Source organism: Marmota flaviventris, chromosome 4 (assembly GCF_047511675.1).
Source record: "Marmota flaviventris isolate mMarFla1 chromosome 4, mMarFla1.hap1, whole genome shotgun sequence".
NCBI classification, from domain to species: Eukaryota; Metazoa; Chordata; class Mammalia; order Rodentia; family Sciuridae; genus Marmota; species Marmota flaviventris.
This window is the reverse complement of record NC_092501.1, coordinates 102,463,202-102,482,426: the sequence shown is the minus strand read 5'-3', so window position 1 is coordinate 102,482,426 and position 19,225 is coordinate 102,463,202. Positions and strand designations below refer to the sequence as shown.

At 37.0% G+C, this 19,225-nt stretch overlaps 1 protein-coding gene across 3 annotated transcripts in view; it reads left to right on the top strand.

Moving 5' to 3' along the window:
- Pibf1 (progesterone immunomodulatory binding factor 1) overlaps window positions 1-19,225 on the top strand; it is a 235,424-nt gene that overhangs the window by 140,513 nt on the left and 75,686 nt on the right. For all 3 annotated transcript variants that reach the window (XM_071611456.1, XM_027938068.3, XM_071611455.1), the window contains exon 14: window positions 12,630-12,732. In XM_071611456.1, coding sequence (XP_071467557.1) covers window positions 12,630-12,732 — 103 coding nt within the window. The remainder of the gene's footprint in view (window positions 1-12,629; window positions 12,733-19,225) is intronic.

Sequence of the window (19,225 nt, the reverse complement as noted above, 5' to 3'; positions counted from 1 at the left end):
AAACATTACAAAACTCTTGACATATCATATTTCATACATTAGATTCAAGTGGGTTATGAACTCCCATTTTTACCCCAAATACAGATTGCAGAATCACATCGGTTACACATCCACATTTTTACATAATGCCATATTAGTAACTGTTGTATTCTACTACCTTTCCTATCCTCTACTATCCCCCCCTCAATATCTTCTCTTTTTTTAATTTTTTTTTTTTGGTTGTAGTTGGACACAATACCTTTATTTTAGGCACTAATGTGGCCTTAGTGTGTGCCTCTCTCTGTTTGTTGTGGCTGATTAAATGTTTAGAGACTTTTCTCAAAGTTTTTAAGCCATTCACATTATCAGATATACTGCATTCTATAGATCTTGCATTTTAGTTTCTACCTAGTTTTATAAAGAGCTTTATGTTGAAACAAGTATACTGATCTTCATAATGAAGGGGGGAAAAGAAAGCCAGAGAAACTGACAAGTTTTTATGCATACTGGAAGTGTGTTTTCCTCTTCTTAGTTCTCATGTATATGCATTGCTGGATGATACTGTTTACAAACCTTCATACAGTAATGGGAAGTACTGACTGACATTGACAGAGAAATAATTTATTTGGAAGTCAAGAAATGCTGAAGAAACTTAGAGATAACCCTTACCTTAATAATTTTACCAATAACCAATAAAATTTTGGTTTAATATTTAGACATGAAACTATATACCTGTGATGTTAATTTCTAGTTGATGTCCAACTTAATCTTGGAATAAGTAAAAATAGCATTTAATATAATTACAAAGAAGTATTGTTATACCTACTTTAGTGTCCCAGTAAATAATCTTTTGAAAGTATTGCTTTCTTAAGAAGTTCATTGCATTCTATATCAAAAAATAACCTGTAGCAAGAGTCATTTTCTTGACGCTATTTTAGTTACTCTTTATATAGAACTTGAAAAGGACTTATTCTTGTTTTCATTGTGTGTATATTATGTTTTGGAGACATAAACTTAATTGTGGTTGAACGTTCTTCATTTGTCTCACTTTGAATTTCATTTCTCACTTTTATTTTTTTTTAATTTTTTTTTTAATTTTTTTATTGTGGGTTGTTCAAAACATTACAAATTTCTTGACGTATCATATTCCACACTTTGATTCAAGTGGGTTATGAACTCCCACCTTCACCCCATACACAGATTGCAGAATCACATCAGTTACACATCCATTGATTTACATATTGCCATACTAGTGTCTGTTGTGCTCCGCTGCCTTTCCCATCCTCCACCCTCCCTCCTCCCCACCTCTCCCCTCCCCTCCCCTCCTCTCTCTCTACCCCCTCCACTGTATAACCCTGAGGGTCTCCTTCCATTACCATGCAATTTCCCTTCTCTCTCCCTTTCCCTCCCACCTCTCATCCCTGCTAAATGTTAATCTTCTTCTGTTCTTCGTCCCTACTCTGATCTTAGTTACTCTCCTTATATCAAAGAAGACATTTGGCATTTGTTTTTTAGGGATTGGCTAGCTTCACTTAGCATAATCTGCTCTAATGCCATCCATTTCCCTGTAAATTCTATGATTTTGTCATTTTTTAATGCAGAGTAATACTCCATTGTGTATAAATGCCACATTTTTTTTATCCATTCGTCTATTGAAGGGCATCTAGGTTGGTTCCACAGTCTTGCTATTGTGAACTGTGCTGCTATGAACATCGATGTAGCAGTGTCCCTGTAGCATGCTCTTTTTAGGTCTTTAGGGAATAGACCAAGAAGGGGAATAGCTGGGTCAAATGGTGGCTCCATTCCCAGCTTTCCAAGAAATCTCCATACTGCTTTCCAAATTGGCTGCACTAATCTGCAGTCCCACCAGCAATGTACAAGTGTACCCTTTTCCCCACATCCTCGCCAGCACTTGTTGTTTGACTTCATAATGGCTGCCAATCTTACTGGAGTGAGATGGTATCTTAGGGTGGTTTTGATTTGCATTTCTCTGACAGCTAGAGATGTTGAGCATTTTTTCATGTACTTGTTGATTGACTGTATGTCCTCCTCTGAGAAGTGTCTGTTCAGGTCCTTGGCCCATTTGTTGATTGGGTTGTTTGTTCTCTTATTGTCTAATTTTTTGAGTTCTTTGTATACTCTGGATATTAGGGCTCTATCTGAAGTGTGAGGAGTAAAGATTTGTTCCCAGGGTGTAGGCTCCCTATTTACCTCTCTTATTGTTTCTTTTGCTGAGAAAAAACTTTTTAGTTTGAGTAAGTCCCATTTGTTGATTCTAGTTATTAACTTTTGTGCTATGGGTGTCCTATTGAGGAATTTGGAGCCCGACCCCACCGATTGTAGATCGTAGCCAACTTTTTCTTCTATCAGACGGCGCGTCTCTGATTTGATATCAAGCTCCTTGATCCATTTGGAATTAACTTTTGTGCATGGCGAGAGAAAGGGATTCAGTTTCATTTTGTTGCATATGGATTTCCAGTTTTCCCAGCACCATTTGTTGAAGATGCTATCCTTCCTCCATTGCATGCTTTTAGCCCCTTTATCAAATATAAGATAGTTGTAGTTTTGTGGATTGGTTTCTGTGTCCTCTATTCTGTACCATTGGTCCACCCGCCTGTTTTGGTACCAGTACCATGCTGTTTTTATTACTATTGCTCTGTAGTATAGTTTGAAGTCTGGTATCGCTATACCGCCTGATTCACACTTCCTGCTTAGCATTGTTTTTGCTATTCTGGGTCTTTTATTTTCCCATATGAATTTCATGATTGCTTTCTCTATTTCTACAAGAAATGCCGTTGGGATTTTGATTGGCATTGCATTAAACCTATAGAGAACTTTTGGTAATATCGCCATTTTGATGATGTTAGTTCTGCCTATCCATGAACAGGGTATATTTTTCCATCTTCTAAGATCTTCTTCTATTTCTCTCTTTAGGGTTCTGTAGTTTTCATTGTATAAGTCTTTCACCTCTTTTGTTAGGTTGATTCCCAAGTATTTTATTTTTTTTGAAGATATTTTGAATGGAGTGGTTGTCCTCATTTCCATTTCAGAGGATTTGTCGCTGATATACAGGAATGCCTTTGATTTATGCGTGTTGATTTTATATCCTGCCACTTTGATGAATTCATTTATTAGCTCTAAAAGTTTCTTTGTAGAGCCTTTTGGGTCTGCTAGGTATAGAATCATATCATCTGCAAATAGTGATAATTTAAGTTCTTCTTTTCCTATTTTTATGCCTTTAATTTCTTTCGTCTATCTAATTGCTCTGGCCAGTGTTTCGAGAACTATGTTGAACAGAAGTGGAGAGAGAGGGCATCCCTGTCTTGTTCCAGATTTTAGAGGGAATGCCTTCAGTTTTTCTCCATTCAGAATGATGCTAGCCTGAGGCTTAGCATAGATTGCTTTTACAATATTGAGGTATGTTCCTGTTATCCCTAGTTTTTCTAGAGTTTTGAACATAAAGGGATGCTGTACTTTGTCGAATGCTTTTTCCGCATCTATCGAGATGATCATATGGTTCTTATTTTTAAGTCTATTGATGTGGTGAATAACATTTATTGATTTCCGTATATTGAACCAGCCTTGCATCCCAGGGATGAATCCTACTTGATCATGGTGCACAATTTTTTTGATATGTTTTTGTATCCGATTCGCCAGAATTTTATTGAGGATTTTTGCATCTAGGTTCATTAGAGATATTGGTCTGTAGTTTTCTTTCTTTGAAGTGTCTTTGTCTGGTTTAGGTATCAGGGTGATGTTGGCCTCATAGAATGAATTTGGAAGTTCTCCCTCCTTTTCTATTTCCTGAAGTAGCTTGAAAAGTATTGGTATTAGTTCTTCTTTAAAGGTTTTGTAAAATTCTGCTGTATACCTATCCGGTCCTGGGCTTTTCTTAGTTGGTAGTCTTTTTATGGTTTCTTCTATTTCCTCAATTGATATTGGTCTGTTTAGGTTTTCTATATCCTCCTGACTCAATCTGGGCGGATCATATGACTTAAGAAATTTATCTATGCCTTCACTATCTTCTAATTTATTGGAGTATAAGGATTCAAAATAATTTCTGATTATCTTCTGTATTTCTGAAGTGTCTGTTGTGATATTGCCTTTTTCATCCCGTATGCTAGTAATTTGAGTTCTCTCTCTTCTTCTCTTCGCTAGCATCGCTAAGGGTCTGTCGATTTTGTTTATTTTTTCAAAGAACCAACTTTTAGTTTTGTCAATTTTTTCAATTGTTTCTTTTGTTTCGATTTCATTAATTTCAGCTCTGATTTTCATTATTTCTTGCCTTCTACTTCTTTTGCTGTTGTTTTGCTCTTCTTTTTCTAGGATTTTGAGATGAAGTATTAGATCATTTATTTGTTGGTTTTTTCTTTTTTTAAGGAATGAACTCCACGCAATGAATTTTCCTCTTAGAACTGCTTTCAATGTGTCCCATAGATTCCGATATGTTGTGTCTGTGTTTTCATTTATCTCTAAGAATTTTTTAATTTCCTCCTTGATGTCTTCTATAACCCATTGATCATTCAGTAACCTATTGTTCATTCTCCAAGTGATGTATGCTTTTTCCTTCCTTCTTTTATCGTTGATTTTCAGTTTCATTCCATTATGATCAGATAAGATGCATGGTATTATCTCTACTCCTTTATATTGTCTAAGAGTTGCCCTGTGACATAATATATGATCTATTTTTGAGAAGGATCCATGTGCTGCTGAGAAAAAAGTGTAACTGCTTGATGTTGGGTGGTATACTCTATATATGTCAATTAGGTCTAGGTTATTAATAGTGTTATTGAGTTCTATAGTTTCCTTATTCAACTTTTGTTTGGAAGATCTGTCCAGTCGCGAGAGAGGTGTGTTGAAGTCTCCCATGATTATGGTATGGTGGTCTATTAGACTCTTGAACTTGAGAAGAGTTTGTTTGATGAACATAGCTGCACCATTGTTTGGGGCATATATATTTATGATTGTTATGTCTTGTTGGTGTGTGGTTCCCTTAAGCAGTATGTAGTGTCCCTCTTTATCCCTTTTGATTAACTTTGGCTTGAAATCTATTTTATTTGATATGAGTATGGACACTCCTGCTTGTTTCCGAAGTCCATATGAGTGATATGATTTTTCCCAACCTTTCACCTTCAGCCTATGTATGTCTTTTCCTATCAAATGTGTCTCCTGTAGGCAGCATATTGTTGGGTCTTGTTTTGTGATCCATTCTACTAGCCTGTGTCTCTTAATTGGTGAGTTTAAGCCATTAACATTTAGGGTTATTATTGAGATATGGGTTGTTCTTCCAGCCATATTTGTTTATTTCTGTTACTAAACATGGTTTGTTTTCCTCTTTGATTATTTTCCTCCCCTTTACTGTCCTACCTCCCACTGTTGGTTTTCATTGTTATTTTCCATTTCCTCTTCCTGTAATGCTTTGGCGAGGATGTTTTGAAGAGATGGTTTTCTAGCTGCGAATTCTTTAAACTTTTGTTTATCGTGGAAGGTTTTAATTTCATCTTCCATCCTGAAGCTTAATTTCGCTGGATACACAATTCTTGGTTGGAACCCATTTTCTTTCAGTGTTTGAAATATGTTATTCCAGGATCTTCTAGCTTTCAGAGTCTGTGTTGAAAGATCAGCTGTTATCCTGATTGGCTTACCCCTAAATGTAATCTGCTTCCTTTCTCTTGTAGCTTTTAAAATTCTCTCCTTATTCTGTATGTTGGGCATCTTCATTATAATGTGTCTAGGTGTGGATCTCTTATGATTTTGCACATTCGGCGTCCTGTAGGCTTCTAGGATTTGGGATTCTGTCTCATTCTTCAAGTCTGGGAAGTTTTCTCGTATTATTTCATTGAATAGACTGCTCATTCCTTTGGTTTGGAGCTCTGTACCTTCCTGTATCCCAGTGACTCTTAAGTTTGGTCTCTTAATGTTATCCCATATTTCTTGGATGTTCTGCTCATGGTTTCTTAACAGTCTTGCTGAGCTGTCTATGTTCTTTTCAAGTTGAAATGCTTTGTCTTCATTGTCTGATGTTCTATCTTCTAAGTGTTCTACTCTGCTGGTAGTATTCTCCATTGAGTTTTTAAGTTGGTTTATTGCTTCCTGCATTTCTAGGATTTCTGTTTGTTTGTTTTTTATAACCTCTATCTCCCTGTATAGTTGATCCTTTGCTTCCTGGATTTGTTTGCGTAATTCATTGTCGAAGTGATCTTTCATTGTCTGATTTTGCTGTCTAATGTCTTCCTTGATACTCCAGGTCATCTGAAGCATGTATATCCTGAATTCTTTATCTGATATTCCATCTGCTGCAGCTGTTACCTCTTCTAAAGTTGCGTTGACCTGCATTGCTTGTGGTCCTTTCTTTCCTTGTCTTTTCATACTGCTTGCGTATCTTTCCTGCAGGCGCGGGCGGCGGCTCTGCTCTCTCCTTATTTCAATTGGGGTGTCGTGGCTACCACGCCAGCAGGTCACTGGGCCTGTTCTGGGCGCTGGCGGCGGCTCTGTTCTGCCCCTACTCCAATTGGGGTGACGAGTGTACCACGCCGGCAGGCCACCGGGCCTGATCCGCCGGTCGGTTGCAGGTTTGCCTACCCTGCAGGCGCAGGCGGCGGCTCTACTCTGCCCCTACTCCAAATGGGGTGACGTGTCTGTCGTACCAGCAGGCCACTGGGCCTGTCCCACTGCTCGGTCGCAGATCTGCCCACCTTTCGGGCACGGGTGGAGGCTCTGCTCTGCCCCTACTCCAATTGGGGTGTCGTGACGACCCCGCCTGCAGGACGCTGGGCCTGTTCCTGGCATGGGCGGCGACTCTGCTCTGCCCCTACTCCAATTAGGGTGGTGTGTGTACCACGCCGGCAGGCTCCTGGGCCTGATCCGCCGGTCTGTTGCAGGTCTGCCTACCTTGGAGGCGCAGGTGGCGGATCTGCCCTGCCCCTCCTACCACGCCTGCGGACCCCTGGGCCTGATCTGCATGTTGGTCACAGGTCTGCTCACCCTGCGGGCACGGGTGGCGGTTCCGCTCCGCCCCCACTCCAATTAGGGTCACGTGACCACCACACGGGCAGGGCCTGATCCGGGCGTGGGAGAAGGATCTGCTCTGCCCCTACTCCAGTTGGGGTGACGTGTGTACCACACTGGCAGGCCACTGGGCCTGACCCGCCAGGCTGTCACAGGTCTGTTTACCTTGCAAGCGCGAACGGCGGCTCTGCCCTGCCCCCCCTACCACGCCCATGTACCACTGGGTCGCGGGTCTGCCCACCTTGCAGGTGCGGGTGGCGGCTCCGCTCCGCCCCCTCTCCAATTGTGGTCACGCGGTCACCACGCTGGCGAGCCGCTGGGCCTGCTCCGGGCGCTGGCGGCGGCCTGGCTCCTCCCCTCTGGCTCGACGACAAATTGAGGAGACTCGGGTGTCTGTGCCTCACCCCCCCTACCAGGAGACCAACTGTTTATGTCGCCGATAGTATTGATGAAGTTCTCTCCTCCGCCGCTTTCTGATGACATCAGATCTCTGCCATGTTGGTATCCTATGCGAATGGCGCAACCAAAGCAACGAGTGAATCCTGACCGGCCCTCAGCAGGACCCGGACCGAGAAGCAGTTTCCGCGGGCTCCTAGCCCCGGGCCAGGGAAGTTCCGGGAGCCGGAACTCGGCCCCTCCGTGCTCGGTGTAAGCTCCTATAAGTGTAGGCTCCAAGAAGCAGTCCCCGCAGGCTCAGTTCCGGGAGCCGGAATTCGGCTGCTTAGTGCTTGGTGTATGCTCTGATAGGAGCAGGGTCCAAGAAGCAGCCTCCGCAGGCTCCGCAGCCCTGGGCCAGGGCGGTTCCGGGACGGTTCCGGGAGCCGGAACTCGGCCGCCCCGCGCTCGGTGTTCGCTCCGATAAGATCAGGTTCTAAGAAGCACCCAGGCACTGAACCCTAGCAATCTGTCTGCAAGCCGCAGGCGAATTGCAGCCTCAAATTACCTGTTCTATGGCTGAATGAGCTGCGGTCAGTCGAAAACAGGGATGGTGACGTCAGCTTTCCAACATGGTGGCTGCTGGCCTCCTCTGTGGTCTGACCGGTGTGGAGAACCGAGATGGACCGCTTCCTTCCCCCGTCTCGAACTCAGAATTCAGCCCTGAGTACGGTGCTTGCACGGCTGGCAGAAACTGCAGCGCTGTATCCCTGCGTCGCTATCTCCTGGTTTCCCAGCGCGCGCTGCAGACTCTAGCCGCGGGGCGATTTGCTGAATAAGCAGTGTTACCCTCCGTGCGACAAACCTCTCGCGTTTGAGTCCCCGTAGCCGATCCTCGTGCGATGGAAATCCTTCCTCCAGGTTCCGGAGCACCCCACTATTGCTGGAAATTCCTAACAAGATATCCTTTAGCCGTCCTGACTTGTCATACTCCCACACAGTGAAGCAGCACACGGGGGCAATGCACTCCCCTCGCCGCCATCTTCCATTTCTCACTTTTAGTATCCCAGATTTCTCTACAGGATCCACCTATGCCAATTCACTCACCAAAGCAGTATGACACATTTAAAGATTTAACAGGTTGAATACAAGAGGACAATTGGTGTCTGTCATTTGTATTCTCCCTTATTAACTTTATGTACTTTGTTTATTGCTAATTCAATGCATAGAGGCTAAGCATTAGTTATACTTTAATATTAAGGTTCTGCAACCTTGGAATATGGTTTCTAGCACTATATTCATTGGGACAAAATTCACCTACAGGAGAGTCCATCAGGGAGTATTGAGTGTCCACTCTGTTCAGCTCTGTTGTTAGGCACTTCAATGAATAAGACCCCTGTCATTATATGAGTTCTGTTAATGGAGAAAATATTAACACACATAAAAGAATATCAAGAAATATTCCAATGTATGTAAGTTGGCGATTCCACATGCTAGAGTCTGTGTCGGACTCTATGCTAAAGTCTATTCTGTGTGCCAGGGGAATAGAGATGAATGAGGACTAACATGGTTAGAAATGGAACTTGAAGGGAGCCTTTCAGGAAAAGTTGGGCTCACAAATAGTGGAAGAACTTATCTTCAGATTGGAGGACCTACAGCAGAAGGAATATATAAAACATTTATGGGAGATTAAATAGAGTGGACATTAATGGAAAATAAAACTGGTTCTGGTGATGTGATAGAGAACTTTCATGTTTTTAAATAGAGTGGACATTAATGGAAAATAAAACTGGTTCTGATGATGTGATAGAGAACTTTTATGTTTTAATTTAGATATAGTTTAGAATCAACCATGTAAGTAAAATTTAGAATGGGAAAAGAATGTAAATATCAATTCATTGAGTAAAAAATATAAATGACCAATAAACATGAGAAGGTGAAAATATTAACACACATAAAAGAATATCAAGAAATATTCCAATGTATATAAGGAAAATTAATTTTAAATGGGGTTATCCTATTTATTCATAAGATTGGCAAAACTTTTAAGATGATGAATACCCAGTATTGGTTAGAGTATGAAGAAAAAGAAAGTCTTATAAAGTTAATTTACTCAGTAATTAGTTACTGCCAGACACAGTGTCGCACACCTATAATCCCAGCAATTCAGGAGGCAGAGGCAGGAGAATCACAAGTTCAAGGCCAGCCTGGGAAACTTAAGCAATATCTTCTCTTAAAAGAAAAAAGAAACAGGGACTTGAGATAAAATTCAGTGGTAGAGCACCTCCCAGGCTTGATCCCCGGTACTGCAAAAATATGTAGGTACATACATACATACGCTATGTATCTTTAGCTTTTCATAGTCCAGAGTTAATATTGTACTACTTTGTGTAAAATATAGAAACCTTGTGACCATACAGCTGCTTTTACCATCTCCCTGCTTTTTTTTTTTTTTTTATGGTTTCCAAATGTATTGCAACACTGTTAGAAACCCATAAAACAATGTTATCATTTTTTATTTACATACTCAGAAAATTTAAAGAAATTAGCAGGGAAAAAAATAACATTAGTTATATTTAAATTGGTTGTGCTTACATATATTTTAATGAAAGATTTTGCTATTTTTATTCCTTTTTCTCTTTTTATTCCTTCAGGGGACATGCCACATTAATAGGCTGAATGGGTCTTAATACCATTTCTGATATATCCACAAGGAAATATATCCTATTATTCTTACAAGTGACTTAGAAGTAAATTTTAAAACATAGTCCATTTATGTTGGAGACCAGTGGTGCCACAGTGCATTCCACATGATAACCATGTTCGTAAATGACATCAATGTTAAAATAATAGTCACAGTCTTTTCTGTTAGCATCAGTTCCTAGAAATTTTTTCTCATTAGAATTGTACTATAGAATACTAAAAAAAAAAAAAAAAAAAAAAAACAAGTAGAGCATGTTTATAACTAACTTCAAGATATCACAAGATACCTTTCTTCCTTTAAATTGATTTTCCTCATTTAAGAGTCCCCTAACCAAAATAAGGGAAATTTTTATTAGAAGGAGGTGTTCCTGGTGATATGGCTTACACCTACCATACAAAGAATTTCCTAAGTCAGTATTTTATATATTTTTCATTTGTAAGTGTTATCACCATATCTTCATAAAAACATTATGCAATTGCAAGATTAAAAGCACCTAAATCAAATGAACAATTTTGTATTAATAAATTTGATGTCTTATAACAAGTGACATTTGCATTTCATTATTTCCTTTATTTCTTTACAGACAAATTTTTATTTGCATAAAACTCCATCTTATCCATAACTCTATTTCTGTGTAATTGCATTTGATTGGGTTCATTACTCTATACTGAATGTTGCATAGATTTGGCCTGTGCCTTCAACATGTTTGTTAAAAATTACTATACAAAAGACCTGGATGCTATTTTCTATGGAAGACAGAATTTATACCTAACATATTTGAAGGATGAGAAAGATAGAGACAATGAAAATTTGAATTTAGATAACTCTAAGGTTTTTAAATTAACCCAACAAAAAAATAGTTAGTGATATCAAATACTGATGCTTGCAAACATGTATTAGAATCAACAGATTTAAAATGTAAATATAATAAAAAATTAGCAGTAAGACTTATTTGTAGAGGTCTTCTTAGTTTATAGTCAAATTAGAACTTGTTTGGTACATTTACTTGGGGAATGAAAAACAGGATACCCATAAACTATAAATGTCTTTAAAAATATATTCAAAAAAAAAAAAAGAAAGAAAGAAGGAAACATCAATTTAGTGGCTCCCCAAGGCTGGTGGGGTTGAGAGCAGGAAGCATTTAGTGAGGAAGAAGGGGGATTAACTGTTAATAGGTACAAAGTTTCTTTGGAGGGTAATGAAAATGTTCTAAAATTAGATTATAGTGATAGTTGCACAACTCTACATATACTAAAACTATTGATTTATACATTTTAAATGGGTAAGCTTTATTGTATATTAGTTGCATAGCAATAAAATTATGCATCAATAAAGCAGTTTTTAAAAAAGAATGGTAGCCAAAAATGGGAACTATATGTCTCTTCCATCTCTAACTTCAGCTGATGGTTAAGGCAAAATATGCCAGTTGAACAGATAGATAGTATCTTCTTAGGTCTAAACAAAGTATGAACTTCTATCAGAATTCATCATTATTATTTGGAACACATTTTTAGAAATAGATACGCAGAGTGATATTTAGTGTGGTTTGAAGAGGTTTGTCTGCTTTCCTTTGTCTGATGTGAGGAAATGTCAAGTATATGATAGAATTGTTTTTATCCTATAATTTTACTTAGAGAAATGATATCTTGTCATTGTAAAACGTCTTGTATTCCATGGATTCTACAATTCATAGATTAATAAATTCACTAACATAGAACATGAAAATGTGGTAAATATGGAAATACAGAGAGGTCTGTGGGAACAATGTCTTAATATTAGTACTAATATTACTAATATTAGTAATATTAATTTGTACTAATTAGTACTAATTAATTAGTATTAACATGTCTTAATATTAGTACTAGTTCTTTAAAGAATTATGTGTGTTTCCCCCTGTAGTTACAAGGAATGAAGCTTTTTTTTTTCCCTTAAGATTGTTTCTTAATAGTGGATTTAGAACATTTTATATTTAATGTAATTTTAAATACTGAAAGTCGGAATGATAAGTTGTGATATTGCAGGTATCAGAGGGATGATTTCTTACCTTTACCATAGACATTTTCCAAGCTTTATACATCATTTCCATCCGTACTTTGAATAGAAAACCTATTCAATTGTAAAATGCATTATGTTATCTGAGGTAAACACTGATGCTTTTCAAAGTGCCAGCATATTATTGTTCATAATATTTCAACTAATTTTCTGATCCGTTTGTAACAGAGAAATTTTTATAAAAATGGGGAAAAGCTGTAAATTGCTATCTTGTGGTCTTTTCAAGCAAGTATCTTAAAGTAATTCACTTTTGTAGCAAGAGCTAGAAACCATTACTGCCGTAATCAATATATCACAGTTATGGGGATTTTTATTTACTTTCAGAATTCTGAGTTGTTGGGGTCTTGGTCTTGCTATGATTTATTATTTGATCCCATATTTTTTCTGTTAATAATTAAATATTATAAAAAATAATCAGTTTTCTAGCTCACAAGCCCATTTTGAATATTTTAGATAGCATTTTTTTTTTTGCATTGTTGCAAGCATTAATTTTCTCACTTCATTCACCTAGTGTCCACTTGGCAAGAAGAGTTCTTCAGTTAGAAAAACAAAACTCATTGATTTTAAAAGATCTTGGACATCAAAAGGACCAAGTAACACAGCTTTCACAAGAGGTAAATAACTTAAACAAAAGAAGTATGTATAAAGAAACCCAGTGTTCATTTTAATTCTTTATAACTCCTTTGTTTAATCTTCTGAGCAATTTGAAAATAAACTGGTAGTACAAAATTATTTCACAATTTATGAAACTAACTGAACGTTAAGGCTCTATAAAATAACTTATGGTGTATGGCAAAACTAAGAACAAAAAGGGGATTAAAGTGCCCAGACTAAGTATAAATGCAGACTAGACAGACAAAAGCTTTGATTTCTGAGAATTTCAACTGGCAAAACAAGTTTAGCAAATTTTGATGACATTTTAAGTTTTCCACTATTTTTAAGATTTACTCTTTATTTCTGTGTTCAAAAAAAAATCATTTATCTATTATTGAACACACTTAACTTTGTTTCCACTTAAAGTCAGATTCATGTTTGCCATTTGCTTTAGCATTCTGTTAAAGAATATTTATACAATTTATATATCATTTTAATATATGTATTATTATTTTTAGTTAACATCAAATTATTTTTTTTCTGTGCTTTTGAAATTCAAGTCAAAACAAAACCAAAGTTGCCACCCTCAAGTGTTCCTTTTATTTTCTGATCTCAACTAAACCAGTTTTTTTAGGGTAATATTTTAAAACTCTTTTAAGAGCTTTATTTATTTATATTATAAGGGATTTTTAAAAAACATTAAATACTACTAATATATACTATGTAGTCTTTGTTTCTTTTTTTTTTTTTTTTTGTACTAGGGATTGAACCTAGGAACGTTGTACACTGAGCCACATCCCTAGCCCTTTTTTATATTTTGTTTAGAGACAGGGTTTTGCTGAGTTGCTCCAGCTTCCAGCCTCTTTCAGTTGCTGAGGCTGACTTTGAACTCCCAATCCTCCTGCCTCAGCCTCCCAAGCTGCTATGATTACAGGCGTGCACCACTACGCCTAGCCCCAGCTCTTTTTTTTTTTTACCTTTTTTTTTTAATTTTTAATTTTGAGACAAGGTCTCACTGTGTTGCTTAGGACTTCACTGAGTTACTGAGGCTGGCTTTGAACTTGGGATCCTCCTGCCTCCACCTCACAAGTTGCTGGGATTACAGGCATATTCTTTGTTTTCTTAAGGACATGTTCATATTTATCTTTATAGTATCTTCTATTAAAGTACATTTAATACTATAACATTAAGAGAATCTCTGTCCTAAAATTTCAAAAACAAAATAGAAATATTTCATATTGCTCCAGTGCCTGGCAAAGAATTAATGATCAGAGTGGATGCAGTAGTGTGCTGATAAATGCTAACAACCAGCTTCCCCAAGAGGGGTGTGAGGGAGGACTGTCATTTGTAGCATATGTTCATCTCTGTGGCATATAACTAGCTATAAAATGCCAACATAATGTTTCTGAACACAGACAGATAAGAGCAAAAATTCTCAGCAGCACCCCTTTGATAATGTTTGCACCATGTAGCGAAAACAAATATATGTAAACTCAAGCATAGATGATATTAAAATAATTAAAATGTAGTCTAGAGTGGTGGCATACAACTGTAATCCCAGCAACATGGAGGCTGAGGTAGGAAATCACAAATTCAAGGCTGGCCCCAGCAACTTAGCAAGACCCTATCTCAAAGTAAAAAGAATTGATATAGCTCAGTGGTAAAGCACCCCTGTGGTCAATCCCCAGTATGAGGGGAAAAAAATTTAAAAATTGATGAGTTTTAAGTACTTGTTTCCTTTGTTTTTAATAAAATTGATTCTATTATAAATTTAAACTGCTTAATTTTTAATTATGGTTGAATTTAACAACCAGCTCACAAAAGTCCTAAAAATTTACTAGTTATCTTTTATATGATGCTACAGCCCAACTCCAGCACATCAGTGGGTAGAAGCAGGAAAGGATAAATAAATGAATAAACAAAGAAATAGATGTAATCCTGGCTACTCAGAGGCTGAGGCAAGAAGATCACAAGTTTTAAGGCCAGCCTGGGCAATTTAGTGAGACCTTGTCTCTAAAAATAAAAGGACTATGAATACAGAGTGCCCTGAGGTTCAATCCCCAGTACTTAAAAAAAGAAATGAAAAAGACACAGAGGAATGAACCTTGCTTTGTTAATATAGATAACTTATCAAAATAATTTTAGAGGGCTGGGGATGTGGCTTAAGTGGTAGCATGCTTGCCTAGCATGTGTGAGGCACTGGGTTCAATTCTCAGCACCACATAAAAATAAAATAAAGACACTGTGTCCACCTAAAACTAAAAAATAAATATTTTTAAAAAATAATTTTAGAAAAAGTATTATATATTACATATATAACCTACTTTTACAAAATAAAATATTAAAATACTACAGTAAATTAAAATGAGAATTTCTAAACATGCATATACTTGTGTATAAATTGCTGGAGAAAAATGCAAGAAATTAAGTGTTCTTGTAATGAAGTACAATTAACGTTTTATGAAGCAACTCTTTTTTTTTTTTTTTTTTTTTTTTCCAGAATAGGGATTGAACCCAGGGGCAATGTACCACTGAGCCAAGTCACCAGCCCTTTTTTTAATTTTTTTTTTTATTTTTATTTTTTTTTTCAGATTTATTACATATTTTATTAAGGTTAGAATGGTCAAATTCTTTTTTTTTTATTGGTTGTTCAAAACATTACAAAGCTCATGACATATCATCTTTCATACATTTGATTCAAGTGAGTTATGAACTCCCATTTTTACCCCAAATACAAACTGCAGAATCACATCAGTTACACATTCACAATTTTTACATAATGCCATATTAGTGACTGTTGTATTCTGCTGCCTTTCCTATCCCCTACTATCCCCCCTCCCCTCCCCTCTCCTTTTTTTAATTTTGAGACAGGGTCTTGCTAAATTGTCCAGACTGACCTCAAACTTGTCATCCTCCAGCTCACCCTCAGAGTAGCTGGAATTACAGGCATGTACCACTATGCCCAGTTTGTATGAGCAATTTCAAAATAATCTGTGACTTTTTGAAAGAAAGGATTAAATATTTAAATATTAATGATGTAGAATGGTATGATACCGTAAAATATTCCATGAGAAAAAGAGACTAAAACTTTTTTAAAAATCACAAAATGTTGCTAATGTTTGAAGCTGGCTGACTTTCACATATAGGTTCATTATTTATTTCTGTGTTTTTGTGTAATTTTGAAATTTTTTTATTATACATTTGGAGAATTGGTAACTGTACTGACTGAAGTATGTATGTTTCCCTTAATATTGAAAACAAAAATGTTTAATTTGGAATATTCCATGAATTTTACTCTTTTTCCTGGCTCACCAAAAAAAAATATATATATTATATTGCTTAAATTAAAAGTAATTACATAAACTAGCCGAAAGATGATGGTATTGGGTAATTTATTATCATAGATTTTTCATGGTAGATAATAAAAAAAATAGAGAAGGAAAATTCTCAGGATCTATATGCTTTGGTTAAATATTTAAAGTTAAATATTTAAGCCATCTTAGAGTTTTTGAGACTAATACAAAGATAAAACCCATAACTAATGCTAGAATTACCACTGATTTATTTGCTATTAGGATTCTCTGAGAAATGAAAACACTAAGTAATACTCAAATGGGGAATAAAAAGAAAACATTCTTTTTTAGCACCTTGATTGAAGTATAATTTGACATACACTAAACAGCACATATTTGAAGTATACAATATAACTTATCATTAAAGTGAATATAAGAAATACGTAGATTTCCACTACCAAGTGTCCCTCAGAATCCTTCTCCCGCAACTTTCTTCATCCTAGTTCCCAAGCAACTGCTGATTAGTTTTCTTATAGATTAATTTGTTATTTCCTAGAGTATTATATAAAAGGAATCATATAGTATGCATGGACTTTTTTTTAACCTGTCTTCTTTCACTGTAGGTAATAAGATTCATCCATAGGTCATTGCTTTCCATTGCTGAACAACCTTCTATTGTGTGGATATACCAGTTTATTTATTTTGTATTTATTCCTGGACATTTGGGTCATTTATAGCCAATAAACCTGATATAAGCATTCATGGTCAAGTCTTTGAATGAAGGTATACTTGCATTTTCTTGGGTAAATAACTACAAGTGGAATAGCTAGATTATATGATTGATGTCTATTTATGGTCTTAAAGAGCTGCCAAGCTAGGCATAATGATGCACACCTGCAATCCCAGAAATTCAAGAGGCTGAGGCAGGAGGATTGGAAATTCAAAGCCAGCCTCAGGACCTTAGCAAAGCCCTAGGTAACTTAGCAAAACTCTGTCTCAAAAATAAAAAGGGCTAGGCAATCCTAGTACCAAAAAAAGAAGAAAGGAAGGAAGAAAGTGCCAGACTTTTTCTTTTGTTTTGTTTCGTTTGTTTTTTTCTAAAATGTTAGTACCATTTTACATTTCCACTAGTAGTATGGTGTACAGTGGTATGTTGTTGTGTTGTGAGTTTTTCATTTTTCAAGGTTGGTTGATTTGTTTGTTTGTTTTGATGGCATTTGCTTGGTTTGGGGCTGAGGATCAAATCCAGGGCTTAGGCGCATGCTTGGCAAGTGCTCTTCCACTAACTTATTCCCCCAGCCCCCTCATTGTACTTTTTAATTGCATTGACCAGTGACTAATGTATTGAGCATCTTTTTTTTTAATTTTTTAAAATAGTTTTTTAGATATAAATGGACACAATATTTTTATTTTATTATTCATTTTTATATGGTACTGAGGATCAACCTAGTCCCTCACACATGCCGGGCGAGCACTGTATCACTGAGCCACAACCCCAGCCCCATATATTGAACATCTTTTCATTTGAGGTTCTTTCCACTTTATTTACCTCTCAGGAGAAGTATCTGTTAACATTTTTTGTCCACTTTTTTCTGTTGCTCTCTTATAATTGAGTTTTGACCATATTTTAGATATTAGTCCTTTATCAGATATACAATTTGCCTTCTATAGCTTTGTCTTTGAATCACTTCAGAATGTCTTTTGGCTGTCCCTGTGCAGTGGCACACACCTGTAGTCCCTGTGACTTGAGAAGCTGAGGCAGATGGAACACAAGTTCAAAGCCAGCCTCAGCAACTTAGCAAGGCCCTAAGCAACTTAGTGAGACCCTGTCTCAAAATAAAAAATGGCTCAGCATATGGCTTAGTGGTTAAGCACCCCCAGGTTCAATCCCTGGTACCAAAAAAATATGTGTGTGTGTGTGTGTGTATCTTTTTTGGCTAGGCATGGTGGTGTATATGTGTGTGTGTATGTGTATCTCTTTTGGTTAGGCATGGTGGTGTGTGTGTGTGTGTATCTCTTTTGGCTAGGCATGGTGGTGTATGTCTGTAATTTCAGTGATTTAGGAAGCTGAAGCAAGAGGATAGCAAACCAAAAAAAAAAAAAAATTCTGGGCTAAAGCTCAGTGGTAAAGTGCTTGCCTGGCATGCATGAGGCCAGGGATACACACACACACAAAAAAAAAAGTCATGTCACCAAAATGTTTTTTGATACTGGGGATTGAACTCAGGGGCACTTAAGCACTGAGCCACATCACCAGCCCTTTTTTGTATTTTATTTAGAGACAGGGTATCACTGAGTTGCTTAGGGCCTTGCTAAATTGCTGAGCCTGGCTTTGAACTCTCAATCCTCCTGCCTCATAGTCTCCAGAGCCGCTGGGATTACATTCTTTTTGAAGAGATGTTTTTATCAAGTTCAGTCTATCACTTCATTACTTTATGAATTTTGTTTTTGGTATTGTATATAAAATATCTTTTCTGCTGGGCGCAGTGGTGCACACCTATAATCCCAGCGACTCGGGAGGCTGAGGCAGGAAGATCTCGAGTTCAAAGCCAGCCTCAGCAGAAGTGAGGTGCCAAGCAACTCAGTGAGACATAGTCTCTAAATAAAATATAAAATAAGGCTGGGAATATGGCTCAGTAGTCGAGTGTCCCTAATTCAATCCCTGGTGCCTATATATATGATATATGTGTGTGTGTGTGTGTGTGTGTGTGTGTGTGTGTGTGTGTGTGTGTATATATATATATATATAATCTTTTCCTAACCCAGGGTCACAAGGGTTTTTGTCTGTGTTTTCTTCTAGATGTTTTTTGTAGTTTCAGATCTGTGATTCATTTTCAGTTAATTTTTGTGTAGAGTAAAATTGAAATTCACATATTTGTATATTGAAACCAAACTGTTCTAGCATTTGTTGAACCTCAGTCATTTATGTGTGAGTCTATTTCTACATTCTGTTTTTCTTCCAGTTATTTAGTCATCTATCTTTATGTCAAAACCACACCATCTTGATTACTAACTTTATAATATCTTGAATCCAAATAGTATTGGTTTTACAACTCTGTTCATTTTCAAAGATTTTTGGCTGTTCTATGTTCTTTGTATTTTTGCATCAGTTATATAATTGTTGATTTCTAACCCCCCAAAAAAATACCTGATTGTGATTTTGTGATTGCATTGAATTTATAGATCAAATGAGAAAAATTGACATCTTAATATTGAACAT